Below are 16377 nucleotides of genomic sequence, written 5' to 3'. Positions count from 1 at the left end.
AGGCTGTTCACTGACCTCTTCCATACTGGAACCTGGGAGGTGTGTGAAGATGTGTAGATGCCATATAGGCTGGCTCCTGGCATCAGGAGCCATCCCTGCATTTTGTGGAGTCTGCTGATACTCCTCCTCTGGGTTTATAGGCTCTGTAAGAACTCTGCCTTGCTGAACTGTACTCATGAGAAATGTTGTAGGGAGGAGGTGTTTTAAATACTTCTGAAAGTGGAATTAAACACAATTTTGTGTGGCTAATGTTAAGCATGAAGTGGAAAGAAACTGGTTTTAAGAGTGAGCCTGCCTCATTTATAGCTCCTTTCATGTAGGGATCCAGAGCCAAAGCCAGAAAGCAACTTGAACATAGCTGGAAATGGGAAACAAAGGAGGAAAAACACTACTCTGGCTAATAAGTTCAGTGGTCTGCAGGTTTGTCCTTGGGTGTCCCTTAGCTGTACTGCAGTGTGGCAGGTGCTTGTGCATCTTAACAGAGGCATTGAGAAGTGAAATAAATACTGTGAAAAATGGTAGTGCCTTAAATCTTAAAAATAACATTTAGAATGTTATCAAATTATTTTGCCCCCAAACTTAACTATCTGTCTGATCCTGTTCTCTGTAAATCTTGGCACAATTCACTGTCCCAGGTCTGATCGTTTACAACAAAAATTAAACTTGCAATTATGTATGTATTTAAACAACGGCAAAAAATGATTGAATGCATTAAAAATTAGCAGAGGCCAGATCATTTTTTTTATTACTTTAGGTAAGGGAAACTGAAACTCTGTAGGACTGACTTAAATTAGCTTTACCAGAAAAGAGGTAAACTTTATTGCAAATGTAGCAGAGCTTGAGGACCCGAGTTGATTCACTGAAACTCGTATGTAAATGTACTTCAAAGCCAAGTACAGGCTGAATAGGCTAAGATTAGGCTGAAGCTTTGTAGTAAGACACTAGTCAGATCTCCATGAAGGCTTTAATCATATTTGCTCTATTTATGAAATGAGAACTGCATTTTTTTCAGCTGTTGTCTTTGTTCCTGCAAAAGTCTTTCTCTAATTCTACCACTAGTGACCACTTCCAGGCAGATGACAAGGCTTTGCCTGCACAGTTTCCTTCTTGAATTATGCAAGGAAAGAATTTAGACTGGAGAATAGCATTTACCAGCTCTTTTCCTTTGGGGATGAATAGTGGCTCAGCAACTAGTTGTGTAAGTAAACTATGTCTTTAGCAGTCACTGGAGAACTGTTCACCACTTGACTAGTCTTGTCTTTAAATGCCTTATTATTAATAGCAAATATATTTTAAATAAGGTACTATATAATCTTGGGCCACATAAAATACAAAACATACAGGTAACATACAGAAAAAAATATTAAAAATGTAGATGAGCAGGAAGTCACATAGACTGTATTTCAAAAGATGCTCCTAAATGGATAAAATCAAGTTCTTCTAGGTTCTGTGAGGCAACTGTGACTTAGAGCCACTGCAATTTAGTATTTCCTGTTTAGTAATTCTTATTTTCTATTCGAATTCACCCCTTTTTTGTTTGTTTTTCCTTCTGTAAGAAACTACACATAAGATTTTAAACTCAAGTCGAAAGTTCTCAATAACAGAACGAGCCCACTCTGCTCCTTCATTAGCTATAGATCACCTGCACTTAAAACACCAAAGCCTTTCCTAAAGCCTAATGGAGCCTGGTAACTGTAGAGTGAAGTGAGAACCAGCCATAGAACTGAGCAGCCAATCCAGGCTGAATTACTTGGATACAGCTCATGTTTTTGCCTGAGGTATGTGATATTCCAAACTGCATTATAAAGGAGTATCTCTTTCTTTATACGTATGCTCCCTTGCACAGGCTTGCAACATGAACGCAGTATAAACAGACCTATCAGCAGGAGCTCCTGAGTTACCACACACCTCTTACCTAAAAAAATGTGGGTGTTAAAAAAAAAGTTTATGTAATGGTAAATGCAAACATGTTATGTCACCTTCATTAAAAAAAAAATTGGTAGCTTGCCCTTGTTACTCTGAGTCCCATAAATCCTCACATGGCACAAAATGCCAAAGCACCCAGAACAGTTTCATATAAGGGAGCTTTCTTATCTAAAGTCCCTTTTCTAGTCAAAACCTTTAATAATTGTACAAGACAAAACTTTGTAAAGCCCCTTGGGACCTAGCCCAAACAATATATAAGTGTTGTCTTCATTGAAGGCTGCAGCTGTGTTTACTGCACTAAGAAACAATTAAGGAAAAGCCAGCAACAGTCTGGACAATGGAGTAAATAAATTTGCTCTTGAAGACTGAAAGTAGGTCTGCTATCTTCTGAAATTACAGAAAGCATTCCTCCTTAATGCCTGCTGTTCTTTGCTTTCAGTAGGGCAGAATTGGTGCCATGAGTGCAGAAGTGCTGATTTACAAAAATGGTAGCAAGGGATTCCAGTCCTATGTAATCCTCAGTTTGACTTCAATAGCTAATTTCCAGCTTTTGCTGAGTAGTAGTGAGTACCGTCAACTTAACATACTCGTCTCCAAGCTTTTCTCAGCTTAACTATTTCTAGCTGCCTTCAATAAGCTACTTGCTACAAGTGTGCATGTGGTGGGAGGGTGGCATAGCTCTTTTTCAACCAAAAAGCACACTCAGGCAGTTGGATTCAGTCTTTTTTAATAAATTAACGTCATTCAAAATACAGTGCCAGAACATGATGCAGCTGAACATGCTAGTAAGGTTTGTCATGAAGCACCTGTGTTCATGTTAGGTTGGCGGCACCCCGCTACTGCTAGTGGTTCCTGGGATTAATGCCAGAGCAGCACTAGGCATCTGCTCTCCTGCACACACAGCACAGGATATTCCTGAAGTTTGCTTCCCCCCCCAAAGTAAAAAACCTGACAGCTAAGGGATATCTATACACAATCACACTACAGTAATGCTTGTTATTAAATTAACAGAAAATAAAGACCTGGTTAATCCACACTAAAACTTTGTTTTACAATGGAAAAATACATCAGCAGCAGGAAGTAATATACATGAGCCAATGTTACTGTAATACAGAATGTGGAGGCATTTACTGATTAAAGCCCCACATAGACCCGCACTATGAGGGCTGGCAAATCCTATTGCAAGCCCAGCAACTTAAGTCCACACCTGGTAATCTACCAGCTGCTTGGAAGACCTGTATTCTAAATAGACAGGTATAAGTTAGTGAAAATAGAATACATGCACCTCATCATACAGCTTGACTGAACCTGCAGTCATTTTGCCCAGCATGTTACCATACAACGGAAGATCTACCCTTCCTACCACAGGTAGATCCATGGGATTTGTTTCTTTTTCTTTTAATGGCATTACTATACCAACATAGATATTAGTATTTAGTAAGTGCAGCACAGTTCTTTAATTAGGCCACACTGACAATTATTTAACTAGCACTTAAGTAGAATATCCAGAAGTAGTTAAAATGTAACTGGAAGATACTTTGAGAAGAGTTGTGACATCATCCTAGAAACAATAACTACTTTTTTTCTGAAGCTAATTTTCCTGAACCGAGACTTTATAGAACTAGAATTAATTCTTTAGACAAGTCAGATGCTTAAGCTCATGATATACATATATTTTTCTCAATTATCAGATAATAGTATTTGAGATTATGGAAGCGTATCTGCTCATTTCACTAATTCACACTGAATGGCGGCAAGTGTTAGGTAGGGCATAAAAATACAACTCATGAAAGACAGCTCTGAGATTTCCATCCCCAGACCTGTTCTTTCACAGCCATTTATTTATCATTTTGTAACTGAGCACAAACTCAGTTGTGCAGTCTAATTTGGGAGCTATACAGGTGGTAAAGTAACCATCTCCCCATCCAGCTCAAATTCATCAGCTCCATCTGGTGAGAAGAGATACGTTGGAGGTTTCCACGGGGACTCTTCAAGGCAAGATGGATACAGCTTTCCTACAGTGCACCGGAAGTCTTTCCCTAAGTCCCACAGCACACGTTCTGATATGTGCTGCCTCAGGAACCAGCGGTCAAGTTCCAGGTCATACTGATAGGTGGCATACTTGGCTCTCTCATTCATGTGGGTCTCCCGTATAAAGACACATAAGGAATTAGAGATGACAACGGCCCTAACACACGGGTCGGAATAGCGCTTGGCAGGGATATTGGCTGCCATCCTCCATTCGTTTTTATTCACATCATAGATCTCCACTGTTACAGAAGAGCCATCCACAGTACTGCTGGGGAGCCTTATACCAGAATTGCTGGCAATGTGCAGTCCTCCGATATAGAATATCTTATCGCCGAAAGCAGCAGCTGAAGCGAAACATCTGCTCGTTTGTCGCATCGCCATCTCCACCCAGGCGTCTGAGCGGGGGAAGTAGCAGTACATCAGGTTGTGTGCCATGACGTAGATGCAGTTGTGAACCGCCACGGCCGTGCTCCACTGCCACGCGCAGGGCAGGGGGCTGACCATGGTCCACTCATCCTTCTCGGTGTCGTACCTCTCCACAGTCCTCCTGTTGAGCTCCCCGCCAACGCTGTCTCCCCCGATTGCATAGATGTATCCTTCACAGCACACCAGGGACGGCTTGATGCGCACAAAGAGCATCGGCGTCTTGGGGAACCAAGTGTTCTGCTGCGCATCAAACCAGTAAAAGCAATTCACAGTTCTGAAGGCAGCCTGGAGTTTGCTGCTTTTACTGTGATTGGTTTTTGTGTTCTTCAGAGGAACCTGCCCACCTGCTATATAGATGTCATTATCAGGAGTTACAAGCGTCCCAACCTTATGCAAGTCAGCAGGAGGGTTGCAGAGTTTGTAAACTTTCTCTGCCTGTGGGCTGTAACAGACAGAAGAGTAAAGACTACCAGGGTTTTCAGCAGCAGCTTCAATGAATATCATCATCTCCTCTTTTGTCATGCCAAGTCTGGGCTTGAAAAATTTGGGCATCGATTTGTACAGTCCTTGCACCACCACTGATTTATCATTAGGTGGCAAGCCTTGAAACCAGGCTCTCTGTGTTACTTCTGAAAGTGCATCGATCCGGATTTGGCTGAGAACAGAGGACAAATACTGCGAGCGTGATTCCGTGTTGTACTCCAGCCATAACATAGCAGCCTCACGCACTGTCTCCTCCTTTTCCACGTTTAAATTGTCACTGCTTAAAATATCTATCAGTAGATCATGTGACAGTTGCATGAAAGCCTCCTGGTGGTACACAGCTGTGAACTTGTGCTCCACCATTCTTTTAGCACTCTGTTTTAACTCTTCACAGCTGAAGAGATCAGCAAAACTTAATAGACGCACACAATTTTCTGCATTAATTTTTTTGATTAAGTATTCTCTACATCGTTGTAACACATCATCTACCTGTAATGCAAAGAAAAACACGAAGTATTACACATACAATCTATGCTTTCATGTAGCATCAGCACATAAAAGTACTTGCATCTGGTGTTGAACAACACAGTTCAGGCCTGGAATACTACACATACACAAAAATACAGCAGTGACTCACTCAACTGCTTCATACAGATCAAGTACACAACGTGATTATGTCTGCTGGCAAAACTAATTTTCTAAATGTTAGAAGTGCACTGGTTTTCTTCCAACCTTCCAAAGTGACTGTCATGCAAGGAGGGATGGCTACATGAAGCAAATTTGGCAAGCAACTGCTGTCTATACTGAGTGAACTGAACAAAAGTATGTTGAAGTGACTAAAGAGGAAAGGTCTTTTAAAAAGGTAAAGAATAAAACAGTTCAGGGATTAGAAGCTGTTATTTCATCCTCTAAACATTCCTACCTGTAAGAAGCAGGCAGTTTCATAGAGCTGCTCTACTGTGCTGTCACTTATTGCCAGGTTACCCGTGTATGCATAAGTGATGATGATCTGCAGAGTGGCTGCATCCACATTCCTCAGGTGTACATGTGTTTGTTTGCTCTCGCTCAGCCCGCTCATGAACATTGCTCTGAGAAGAAACACACATATTAAGACAAGGATCAGCAGTGAGTAAAGTAATCTTAAACAGTCACCTGTAAGCCTTTGGTGATTACACTCCTAAAGGTGAACAGTCCTTTTGCTGGCCTGTTTACAGGTGTTTAGTATTTACCTTAGGCTAACATTTGCTATTTAAGATAAAACATTTGAACAGAACAAAAGTACCATCAGTGCCTTCTGCAGAAATTCTTTATATTCTTGCAAGCTCTTCTGTGTTAATCAGCAGAGGGCTCTAATGATTTTGGAGCTTTAATGATGCAATTTAAATCTTTTTCTATGATAGGTGGTAAGAGGGAAGAAACATCCTCCAGAAAATACCACTGAAACACACACAGCTAGATTTTAGATTCTAAGACAAAAGCAGATTTATGTCATGGACTGAGCTAAGTCATATCAAAAAGGATGCTCCTCTGGGAGGAGAAGAAATGGAGCACGGACTAGCACTCTATGAATTATTTCTTATATACCATTCATCATAACATGCAGTAAACTTCAAATATGCAGGCAAAAATCAACAGAAAAAACTATCAGATGTAGTCTGGGAAAAAAAAAGAGCAAATATTTCCATTACATCTTCCTGAAAAAGACTAGAAAGGCAATTTAAAACATGGTTATTGTTTCCTTAATGCTTTACAAACCTCTTGCCCATTCTGGTATTTTAATTGTTACGCAGTTAAGAATGAACTGGAATCTGGTACTATAAGCCATGTACTTGTCAACTTGCTTAAAATAGGGGACATTGGTTTCAAGAGCTTTATACTGATTCAGGTTTGGTATTTATGGTTGTGCTAAAAATTCAGTTCAAGGCTCTTTATATTTATTTGGGCTTTTTACTTAGGAAACCAGGCATGAGAGAAGTTAGAAGGGACAGTGGGTGCACCTTTTAGTCCTGCTTATGGCTGCAGAGGTGAAGGGGACATGGAGATACACTCCCTAAGTAAAGCCATTCCAGAAAGCATCTGATACAAAGACAGTATCCCATCCCCATTTCTCTGTCTTCTTCTAAGCTCCTTAACTCAGGGCAACTTGCATTTTAGGATCACTGACTAAGTGAGTATCAACTTGCTGTGCAGTGATTTAAAGGTAAGCAAGAGGGTACAAGAGGGTGGGTACAGAGACTCCTCTCCACAGAAAGACTGGCTCTTGCTCACACGCTGCTGAGCAGCCTGTGCTAGAGCAGGGCTGCACATCCTTCAGACACAAAGATGGAAGGTAAGCTGGCTGCAATCACACACAATGGCTGGATCACACTGAAAGATGCTTTGCTTTTCTCCCCCCTCCTTCAGGGCTATCAATTTTTCATAATAAAGCTAAATTTAGGAAGCTGAGCATCTTTTTGTAAACCAAAGTAGAGAAGAAAAACAGAACATGACAAAACCACAAGTTTGATACTTCTTTTAACCAGTGCCAAAACATCATTTCATAAATAATAAACAAACACATATGAATAAGAGATTTGACTGCACATTCTGATGCAGCACGCTGGGTGGACTCATGACAGCTTTCCAACCTTATGATTAACCACCCACATTAAATCTGGCCGTATTTCCAGTGGCTGTTATTTTACAAATTGTTGGAACTATGTCATCTGCACAGGGCCAATGGTAATAATTATTATCTAGTGATCACACAATACTTGTTGCTAAAAATTGGACCAGATTCATCTGAGATGAAAAAATAAACACACAACCCAGCAGGGACAAAAAATTCTGTGAAAGTAATAAATGAATCCTTGTACAGTTTTCTACAAGAAAGGAGACAAACTACAGAAAACATTTCAGATGTGTTCTGCATAGTGAGCCTATCTCAGGAAAAGCAAATTTGTAAACCTTCCTGTGATTAAACAGGAAAGAAAAGTTATAATCCCTCCACAATGCATCAGGAAGGCAAAACATGCATGGTTGTCACCCTGACTAGTTTTAAGCTTCAAAATTCCTTCCAGACAGGCAGATTAATTATACTATGTTGCCAACAAAAAATGATTAATCACTGCAGAAAATTCATGGTGCCTCATCATCCAGGTCTTACTATAAAGGTATTTGCAAAAAGTGGTAGCACTCAACGTATCTTATTAATAAAAATGTTTTAAAAGACCGAAGCAGGACATTTGGAGAACAAGAGCTGCTGAACTAAAAATTCCAACCGTATCTTGGAGGGGGCATGAAACAAAAAAAAGAACCCAAACCACACACAGAAAAACTCCTCTTGCATTGCCACAACACTCAAGCAAGGGAAGAGTTTCTGGCTTTGCTGAGCAGAGAAAACCAGATGATACAGAAAAGAAAGCCATGAACTTGCACAGCAATCCCTACTTTTAGCAGATGCTTCTACTAAGAAACTACAGTTAAACATGACAATGAAATTCCTGTAGCCAAGTCTCAGTAATCTCGTTATCCTACCTTGGGAAATAAAATCAGATTAAGTATTTTAAAGATTAAGTGTGAAGAATAAGAAGTTTACTAATTATTCAGACTCAATTAACTCCCTAAAGCAAATGAACCATCATGAGTGTGGTTTTTTTCCCCCCACACTTACTGTATAAACTACAATAACTATCTAGAATAAGTCCCAGGATGCTAGAAATTTTATTTTACTCTGTGTTGGAAAGTAAGGATATTTAGGTTTTTTATTTACTTCACTGATCTTTAAGTCTCTGTAACACACTGTTACTCAATTACTATTACACTCAAAACCAGGTACCACAGATTTTATAGCATTTGAATACTTACCTGAAATATGAACTGCACGTTGCAAGAACCATCTTATGGCAGGGAAATTCAGTGCCCTCAACAATCAACACTATGTCAGTTAGCAACTGCTGTTCATAAAAGAATTTTAACTGCTCCAGCAAGGATACAGCATACTCTGTATTTATCTGCCTCTCGTCCTGGGTAGACATGACTGTATTCCATTAATATTTCCAGGACCAGAGAGAAAAGTCAAGATCTCTTCACCAAAAAAAGGTCAGTTGAGTGTTTCTGAAGTAGCCAGGAAAGAAATGGCAGGAGGTCTGTAGCCTTCAGAAGTGATACTGATAAAAACAGCAGTGTTATCTTGAGCTGCTGAATCAATGTTTGAGACTTTGACCTCCTATTAGGTCATCATGCTTTGACTTGATGTCCCAATCTGTTCAGACACTTTCAAGAGTGTCTGCAGAGCTCCCGTTGAGATCTATGACGCAGCAAATGAATGAGCAAAAGTGAAGTCTGAGGTAGATTTTGTGGTAACATCTCGTGATCAAGGGCTGCACTTGACTGACTGAAAGCAGGAAAATAAAATTAATTTACATATTAGCACATTTTGAAAAACCTTTCATAGTTACCCCTTAGAAGTAATTCTCTAATAAACATTTCTAAATTAGTACTTCATTACTTGCAATAAAACCCTTCTGAGAAAAATATTTAAACAACAAAGGTATCAAAGAGAAATGAAAAGCAGAGGAGTTTGTACATTAATTCTCATATGACCTGGACTTACAAATTAAAATAATTTATTTTGTCAACACAGCTACTAAGGCTGGAGAGTTAAAACATTCAGACTTCATTCCTCCTCAAAGAATTACCCAGATTTCCCATTGAGTACACCTGTGAATTTCATTCAACCATTGATAAGATAGCCACTTTTTTTCCATTTCTATATTAAACAGCAATTTTTTCTCCTTCTTTGTTTTTGTCTACCTAAAGCTTATCAATACCAGGCCACTAAAAATATAAATGCAGTAATTTCAACATTCCATCACTTTCCAACTAAACTCTCAACATCATCATCAGCCTGTTTATTTCACCTTTGGCATTCTAGTAGAGATAAAGCAGAACTAGCCTAAGGAATAAAAAAAAAACCACCCACCCCCCCCCAAAAAAACCCCTAAAAGTCTATATTTCCAACGCTTATCAAATTCATCTGCTCCATGCAGAAGGGCTTCACCTATTAATATTTCACATTCCCTTTTTTTTCCTTCTGAGTAATTTCCATACAGCTAGGTAAGCTTCACTGCTGCAGATGGGAGAGAAGCTAAACAAGGAAATAATAGAAGCAAAGGGATGCTGGAACAGCAGGGCTTAAAACACCTACAGTGGCTACCAAGGTCTATTATCTTATTTGGACATTTCTCCTCCTCTTAAAAATGGGGTCAGGTTTTATTTCACCTTCCACATGAACACAAAAACCTAATTAAGAATGGGATAGTTGTGACAGTAAAATTAACATGATAATGGGCACCAGAGTACCACAGCTATCAAATGCTTCCAGATTTATTTAATCGTGACTGTTCTTCTGCATCCCAAAACTGAGGAATAACCAGAACATGTTTGTCTTATGTCTGAGATACCGCTATCACTACAGTTCATGATGAACAGAGAATGCAGAAACACTTGCGTGAAATGACATTCCTTAAATTCCACACAAAAATACAAGATTTAGTGTAAGACAAAGGCTGTAGAAATACCTGCCAGCCACATCGAAGATCTACTATTTCAACAGAGCCCTGCCTGTAAGACAATTCAGAAGCAGCTGTCTTTCAACATTCACTCACTTGAAACAGATATGCTTAATTAATGCCACTTTAATTACTACTAATTTAGTGTCCCTAAATCTTTTTCTTTTCCAATGATAAATATACACAAACAGGAATTTCAAACTCTTAGTTTTCCCTGGTTGTTTAACTGGAAAAAGAGTTCAAAAAGTCAAACCCAATGCTCACTGTTGAGGTGAAGGCAGTTTTAAGGAAAACAGAAAAGGCTTCAATACTTGGGGGAACGAGTAGATACTACTGTGTGCTACAACAACAGATACTAGCACAAGTCTCCACTGAAGACCTTCAAGTTTCAGGTAACCTCTGAAGTCACTAAACCATAAATATATCAAGGATATAGAGATACTGCTCCATCTAAAGCAATGACCTTCTGCCTCAGGTCACAGCTTCTTTCCACCAAGTTAGTGTGCATCCCGTCTCTGCGCCACTACCCACTCTCCCAGTACTCTGAGAACAGCTCACCATGCAACCCAATCCACTGACAGATTTTGCACTGAACTTTAAACGGCTACAAAGACACACAGACTTCCTAAGTGCGTTAGGCCCACAGAAATAAATAGCTTGTGGCTCTGCTGGTATCCTGAGTCTCTCTACAGCATTGTTTTTCCTGGCTTAGGAGTAAAGTTTCAAGAACAATACAAGCCGGTGGATTAAGCTCTGTTTGGGCAGAGCATCAGTAATACTAAGCTTTAGCAAAAGAACTCACTGATACCCTAACTTCCTTTTCTGATGTAATTGTAAAGAATATTTCTTCAGAAACAGGAGAAAAAGAAGAAAATTAATATGCACTGGGTTCAGTCATTAGGTACAAGTCAAGGATGCCACGAAAAAATTGATATATACCTGCTAGTGAGATTAAAGACATTTTTGGCAGCTAACTGCTGACAGTCAATAACTGAAAAAGCAGACCTGTTCAGCAGAAGACAAGTTGAAACTGTGAAATTAATTACCCAGCTCAGGCACTACCAGTACTTGGTTACTAGGAGGGATATTCTGGGTTACAAACCAAGCAGTTTCAAACTTATCATACTAGGTAATAGCAAGGGGGAATGTGAGTACTAAAACTGATTAGAATCAATTATGTAAATTGACACTCCTAGCCAATAGATCTCAAAGATAAGAAAGAAAGGAAGAAAAAAAAGGAGTTGGAAGCTCTAGATTTTTGAGTAATGTATCAAATTTGCATCCTTGGCAGTGAGAAAGAAATAGGTAATTGATGAAGCAGTTCCAGACTTGGAAGTTCTCCTCTCTTCTAAAGCCATCAAAGGTGTCTTTGATAGCACTGTAGTCCAGAAAACTGAGGACATCAAGGAGATTCTAATAAGGCAACAATGTGAAATTTCACTAAAAACAAGGACAGATTTGGTCCTACAATGTTATGTTGAAAATGATTATTCACTTGGAAACTACTACTATTTTCCATACATATTATGCTTAGGAGGTGAGTTACAACTTTGAGGTAGGTGAGCTTCTGAAACTACACAGAAGCTAGTGACTAGAAGTGTCAGACTCCATGCTAACAACATGTTTGGTCACAATGCACTCCTGTTTTTCTGCTCCTAAAGGAAGTTATACAATAAAGGAAATACCTGCTCAGAAAGAAAATTAGCACATGATAAACCAACATCTTAAATTGGCAACTGGACTTGCACACTGAGCACATGTAGTTTCCATCCCAAGGGTGTTTCTGTTTTGTGGGAAGACTTGATCTGTGTTGGAAAATTAACCTTTGAAAAAAAGTGGGCCATGGATGTCTCCAGTAAGATCCAGCCACGTATCCCGTATATACAATTTTTTTTCTCTGAATTCTAGTACATTAATGAAGCTAGTCTGTTTTATTTAACAACTTAAATCCCAGTTTAAAAGTATGTGTCATTTTCTTAAATATTCACTATATGACACTTAACTATAAATTCAAACATTTCTACATTAAGAAATTAATTAATCATTAACATGGCTTAATTAGTTGTAAGTTGGTTCCTGAAAGGTTAAATCTTATAATGGATATCATACTCATGCATATAAAATTTATTCTCAAAGCACAACAGTCACTAAACTAAGAAAGAGAAATTTTAGGATTTGCACCAATTCTGATCTGTTTCATAATCACATGACCAAAACAAAAAAGCCTGCTTCAGGAAATAAAAAAACAACAACAACCATCTGTCTAAAATGTAGTCAGAAAATACTAAATAAGCAGCAACATCTTTTCTTCCTCTTTGGTCTGTTCCTGAGAGATGCCACTTACACATCTTTGAGTATAAAGGGCCCTTTCTACTCAACACACAAAAACAATTAGGAAAAAGGTGTGACACCTATACTCAAATCATGAGACTACCTGATGTATGCATCAGAGGACATTAAATACTAAAAATTACCTATTCCTCCAGATACATTTCTGAGAAACTGAACTACATTGAGTGTGCATTTTAATAATCTCTTAAATACATAATCTGAACGAAATTCAGCCCTAGGTGTGCTCACAACAGCACACGGCCTTTCAGGCCTACTATGATCACACAGTAGATATACACGATATAGAAAAGCCCAAGCTGGGGCTTTGCAATAAAACCTCTAAAAATGCACATACTAAGTACAGCACAAATACATTTCAAAATCGTAATTAAAGTTACTTCAAAAGCACCAGGTATTTATCCCGTTCATAGCAGAAATAATGGTAAAACCTGGAAAAATTTTAGGTATGCAGATGTACTAACTTCAAAGCTATACCATGTGTTTATTTAGTCCAGAAAAGCTTATTAAGAGTTATGTGACTCTTCAAAGCCACATATGACCACAGAAGCCCACCCTCGGTCACTGCAGGTACCCATAGTGAATATATGCACACAATTAGATCGATCAGGAGGGAACGTAGGGGCAGCTACAAGGAACGGCAATGCCACTACACTGCTGCTCTCCTCCAAGACTTCACGGTGTGTGTCGCTCCGAGCGCTGCCAACACAAACACCGAGGTTTCACACATCCCCACCTGCTCAGCCCAAGAGCAGCCCCACTGCCCCCCTATCCCCCATCACAGCCCCGCGGTCGCAGCCCCCTCCCGCCTGCGGAACGCGGCGATGTGGGACTAGGGGCGAGGAAACACATTTCTTCCCTCTCCCCGATGCTCAGGTGCGCCGTCCCGTCCCTTCACCGCCTTAATCCCTTTCCTGCTTCCCCCAGAAGAAAGGGAAGGCACCTTCCCGCTCCTCCAGCACCGCCGCACTCGGGGCTTAGGAACGATCCCGATAGTCTCTCCTGCTCCTCCCGGGTCTGCCGGGAGCCGGCGCTGCCCGAGGGCGCGGAGACGGCCCCCGCTGCCACCTCCAGCGGTGCCCGGCGGGCCCGGGGCCGCGGCCGCCGTGCGGGAGCGGCCGCGGCGGGAGGGGGCGGGCGGGAGCCGCGCCCGCCCGGGCGGGGGGAGCCGCTGCCGCAGAGCCCCCGCGGGCCCCCCCGGGCCCGAGGCCCCCTCAGGGCGGCCGCTCCCCCCGCGGGACGGGAAAGGGCCCGGCGACCGCGGCGCGGCGGGACGTGAGCGCGGGAGCGCCGCCACCACCGCCATCCTTCCTCCTCCCACCCCTCCTCTCCGGACAAACCTCCGACCGCCGCTTCCTCTTGTGCCTCGCCGTCCCGACCGCGGGCGGCTGGGGGAAACGGTGGGGGAGGAGGAGGATGCGGCGGCGGATCCGGTCTCTCTCCCAGGCTGCGGAGGCGGCGGCGGCTCCCGGGCGCGCAGGCGCTGCTGCTGTTAACGCCGCCCCCCCCACCTCTTCCTCCCCCTCCTCCTCCTCCTCACCCGCCCGCCGTTACGGAGCGCCGCGCCCGCCCCGTGTGCGCATGCTCGGCGCGAGGCGCGGCGGCGCGGGGGGGCGGCCAGGCCCGCCCCCGGTTTCCTGTTCCTTCTCCCGCCCGCGAGCGCCCCCTGCCCGCGCGCCCCGGCAGCGGCGCCTCCCGCGGCATGGAGCGGGACCCCCGCGCCCTCTGCTGGGAGGAGCGACCCACAGAGGCACTGAACCCATCGGCTTGGGGAAAGATCGCCGACATCACCGAGCCCGACCTGTGACCGAACACCACCCTATCAACCGGACCGCGGCACTCAGTGCCACGTCCAGTCTTCCCTTAAACACCTCCCAGGACGGTCACTCTACCGCCTCCCTGGGCAGCCCATTCCAATGTCTAATCACGTTTTCTGTGAAGAAATTCCGCCTGATGTCCAACCTAAACCTCCCCTGGTGAAACTTGAGGCCGTTTCCTCTCATCCTGTCGCTGGTAGCCTGGGAGAAGAGACCGACCCCCACCTGGCTATGCCCTCCTGTCAGGCAGTCGTAGAGAGCGACAAAGGCTGCCCCGAGCCTCCTTTTCGCTGGGCTAAACAGCACCAGCTCCTCACAGGACTTTGTGCTCCAGACTTGCTGCAGCCTGGAGGCCTGTGGGCTTCAGGGTTAACACCCAGCTGGGTCCTTTTCCCCCTGGGACCTGCCTTTGGTCCTTCAGCCATCCTGGAATCCTGGAATGGCCTTTGGCCAAGCATGGGTTTGCTGCCCCTAGAGCAGAGTTCACCTGACGTTTGTGGGGACTGGAGTTTACTTCAGGATGGAAGGAACTGACAGGGGCACAGGAGGCTGAAGGGAGGTAAAGGGGAAAGGAGAATCCTGAGAACATACACCTTTTTAAAAGCCATCCAGTGTTATTTATTTTCTTTATTTCCATTTGGGTCCAGCCACCAAGAGAAAGGCTGGGAATTTCACTTCAAAAAGGTGAAGGTATGATGGATGAAGAACAGAGCTGGGGATTTAAAACATGTGAGACAAGTCATGGAAACATAGAACATTAAGGGTTAGAAGGGGCCTTAAAGACCATTGAGTTCCAACCCCCTGCCATAGACACCTCCCACTAGGCAAGGTTGCTCAAAGCCCTGTCCAACGCGGCCTTGAACACTTCCAGGTATAGGGCATCCAACAACCTCCCCTCCCTGGGCAGCCTGTTCCAGTGTCTCACCACCCTCACAAAAGAGAATTTCTCCCTAATATCTAGCCTAAATTTCCCCTCTCACTTTGTACCCATTGCTCCTTATCCTGTCACTGCAAGTCATACAAGTGACCAGTGCACAAAGTGCAAGGGCTGCTGTCAGTGGAAAGGACAAGCTTTGGCTGGGGACGTCTGCAAGGAAGGGATCAGTAACCCTTCCCAGATGTTTTATATTTTGTGTCTTGGTACAAAGGACATGTTTAATCTGAACATTATAGAAAGAAAAACACCAGAAATGTTGGGAACTTGCCAACACAGGAATGCAAACAGTCTCTAAGCATCCATACCCCGTTGTTTTTCCCTAATCACTCACCAGCCTGCATAGCACATGCATTGTGCTTTCATCTCCTGCCACCTGTCCCAGTACCAGTGCTCTGTCATTTGGAGATGTGCAATTCCAGTGCAGCAACTCAGACTCTTACCTCCTGTAAAGACCCAGGGCAGAGTCAAATTGCAGCTTCACATTTCATAACTTCCCATGACACACCGTGGAGTACACTGTATGGGAAGAAGTGCTTCTCCTGTTCATATGGAAATAACACTACATTTGTCAGTCCCATTAGCCATGTTAGAATGGAAGAGCATTTCTCCCTTTACTCAATACTGAACAACTGGTAAACTTTGAAAATAAATGTAAACTTGGCCTTGTGTCTTCTGATTTTTTTTTTCCTGAAAGAAGTGTCTTTAATTGCAGTTTTAATCAGAAGTTTGGTAATATTTTTCTTTTTTAAAAAACACAATTTCCAACATTGTTAAAGGGAAATACCAGATTTACTTAGAGATGCAGCTCAAACATCTGCAAGATGAGACTGCCAGCTTTCTGTACACCAGCTGAAGG

General features: G+C 42.5%; 1 protein-coding gene across 2 annotated transcripts; it reads right to left on the bottom strand.

Moving 5' to 3' along the window:
• Positions 1–2636: 2636 nt before the first annotated feature.
• On the bottom strand, positions 2637–14284 carry KBTBD2 (kelch repeat and BTB domain containing 2). Of its 2 annotated transcripts, none has more exons than XM_039548538.1 (4): positions 14108–14284; positions 8713–9241; positions 5789–5954; positions 2637–5355 (listed from the first exon to the last, which is right to left on the bottom strand). In XM_039548538.1, exons 2-4 carry the CDS (start codon positions 8880–8882, stop codon positions 3820–3822), a joined length of 1872 nt encoding a protein of 623 aa, XP_039404472.1. In that variant the 5' UTR covers positions 8883–9241; positions 14108–14284; the 3' UTR covers positions 2637–3819. The 2 variants fall into 2 exon arrangements, with proteins under 2 accessions (XP_039404472.1, XP_039404473.1); XM_039548539.1 differs by lacking the exon at positions 14108–14284 and adding an exon at positions 13711–13798.
• Between the last annotated feature and the right edge of the window lie 2093 nt (positions 14285–16377).

The sequence above is a fragment of the Corvus cornix genome, chromosome 2 (assembly GCF_000738735.6).
Source record: "Corvus cornix cornix isolate S_Up_H32 chromosome 2, ASM73873v5, whole genome shotgun sequence".
In the NCBI taxonomy this organism is placed as follows: Eukaryota; Metazoa; Chordata; class Aves; order Passeriformes; family Corvidae; genus Corvus; species Corvus cornix.
The sequence above is the reverse complement of the archived record's forward strand: the minus strand, read 5'-3'. Positions and strand labels throughout refer to the sequence as shown.

Bases quoted from the DNA above. Each gene is read 5' to 3' on its own strand.
- KBTBD2 (XM_039548538.1), bottom strand. From the start codon at position 8,882: ATGTCTACCCAGGACGAGAGGCAGATAAATACAGAGTATGCTGTATCC. The intron at 5,955-8,712 runs GTAAGTATTCAA...GTTTCTTCTCAG, and splicing joins ACGTGCAGTTCATATTTCAG to AGCAATGTTCATGAGCGGGC. The intron at 5,356-5,788 runs GTAGGAATGTTT...TTTGCATTACAG, and splicing joins AAACTGCCTGCTTCTTACAG to GTAGATGATGTGTTACAACG.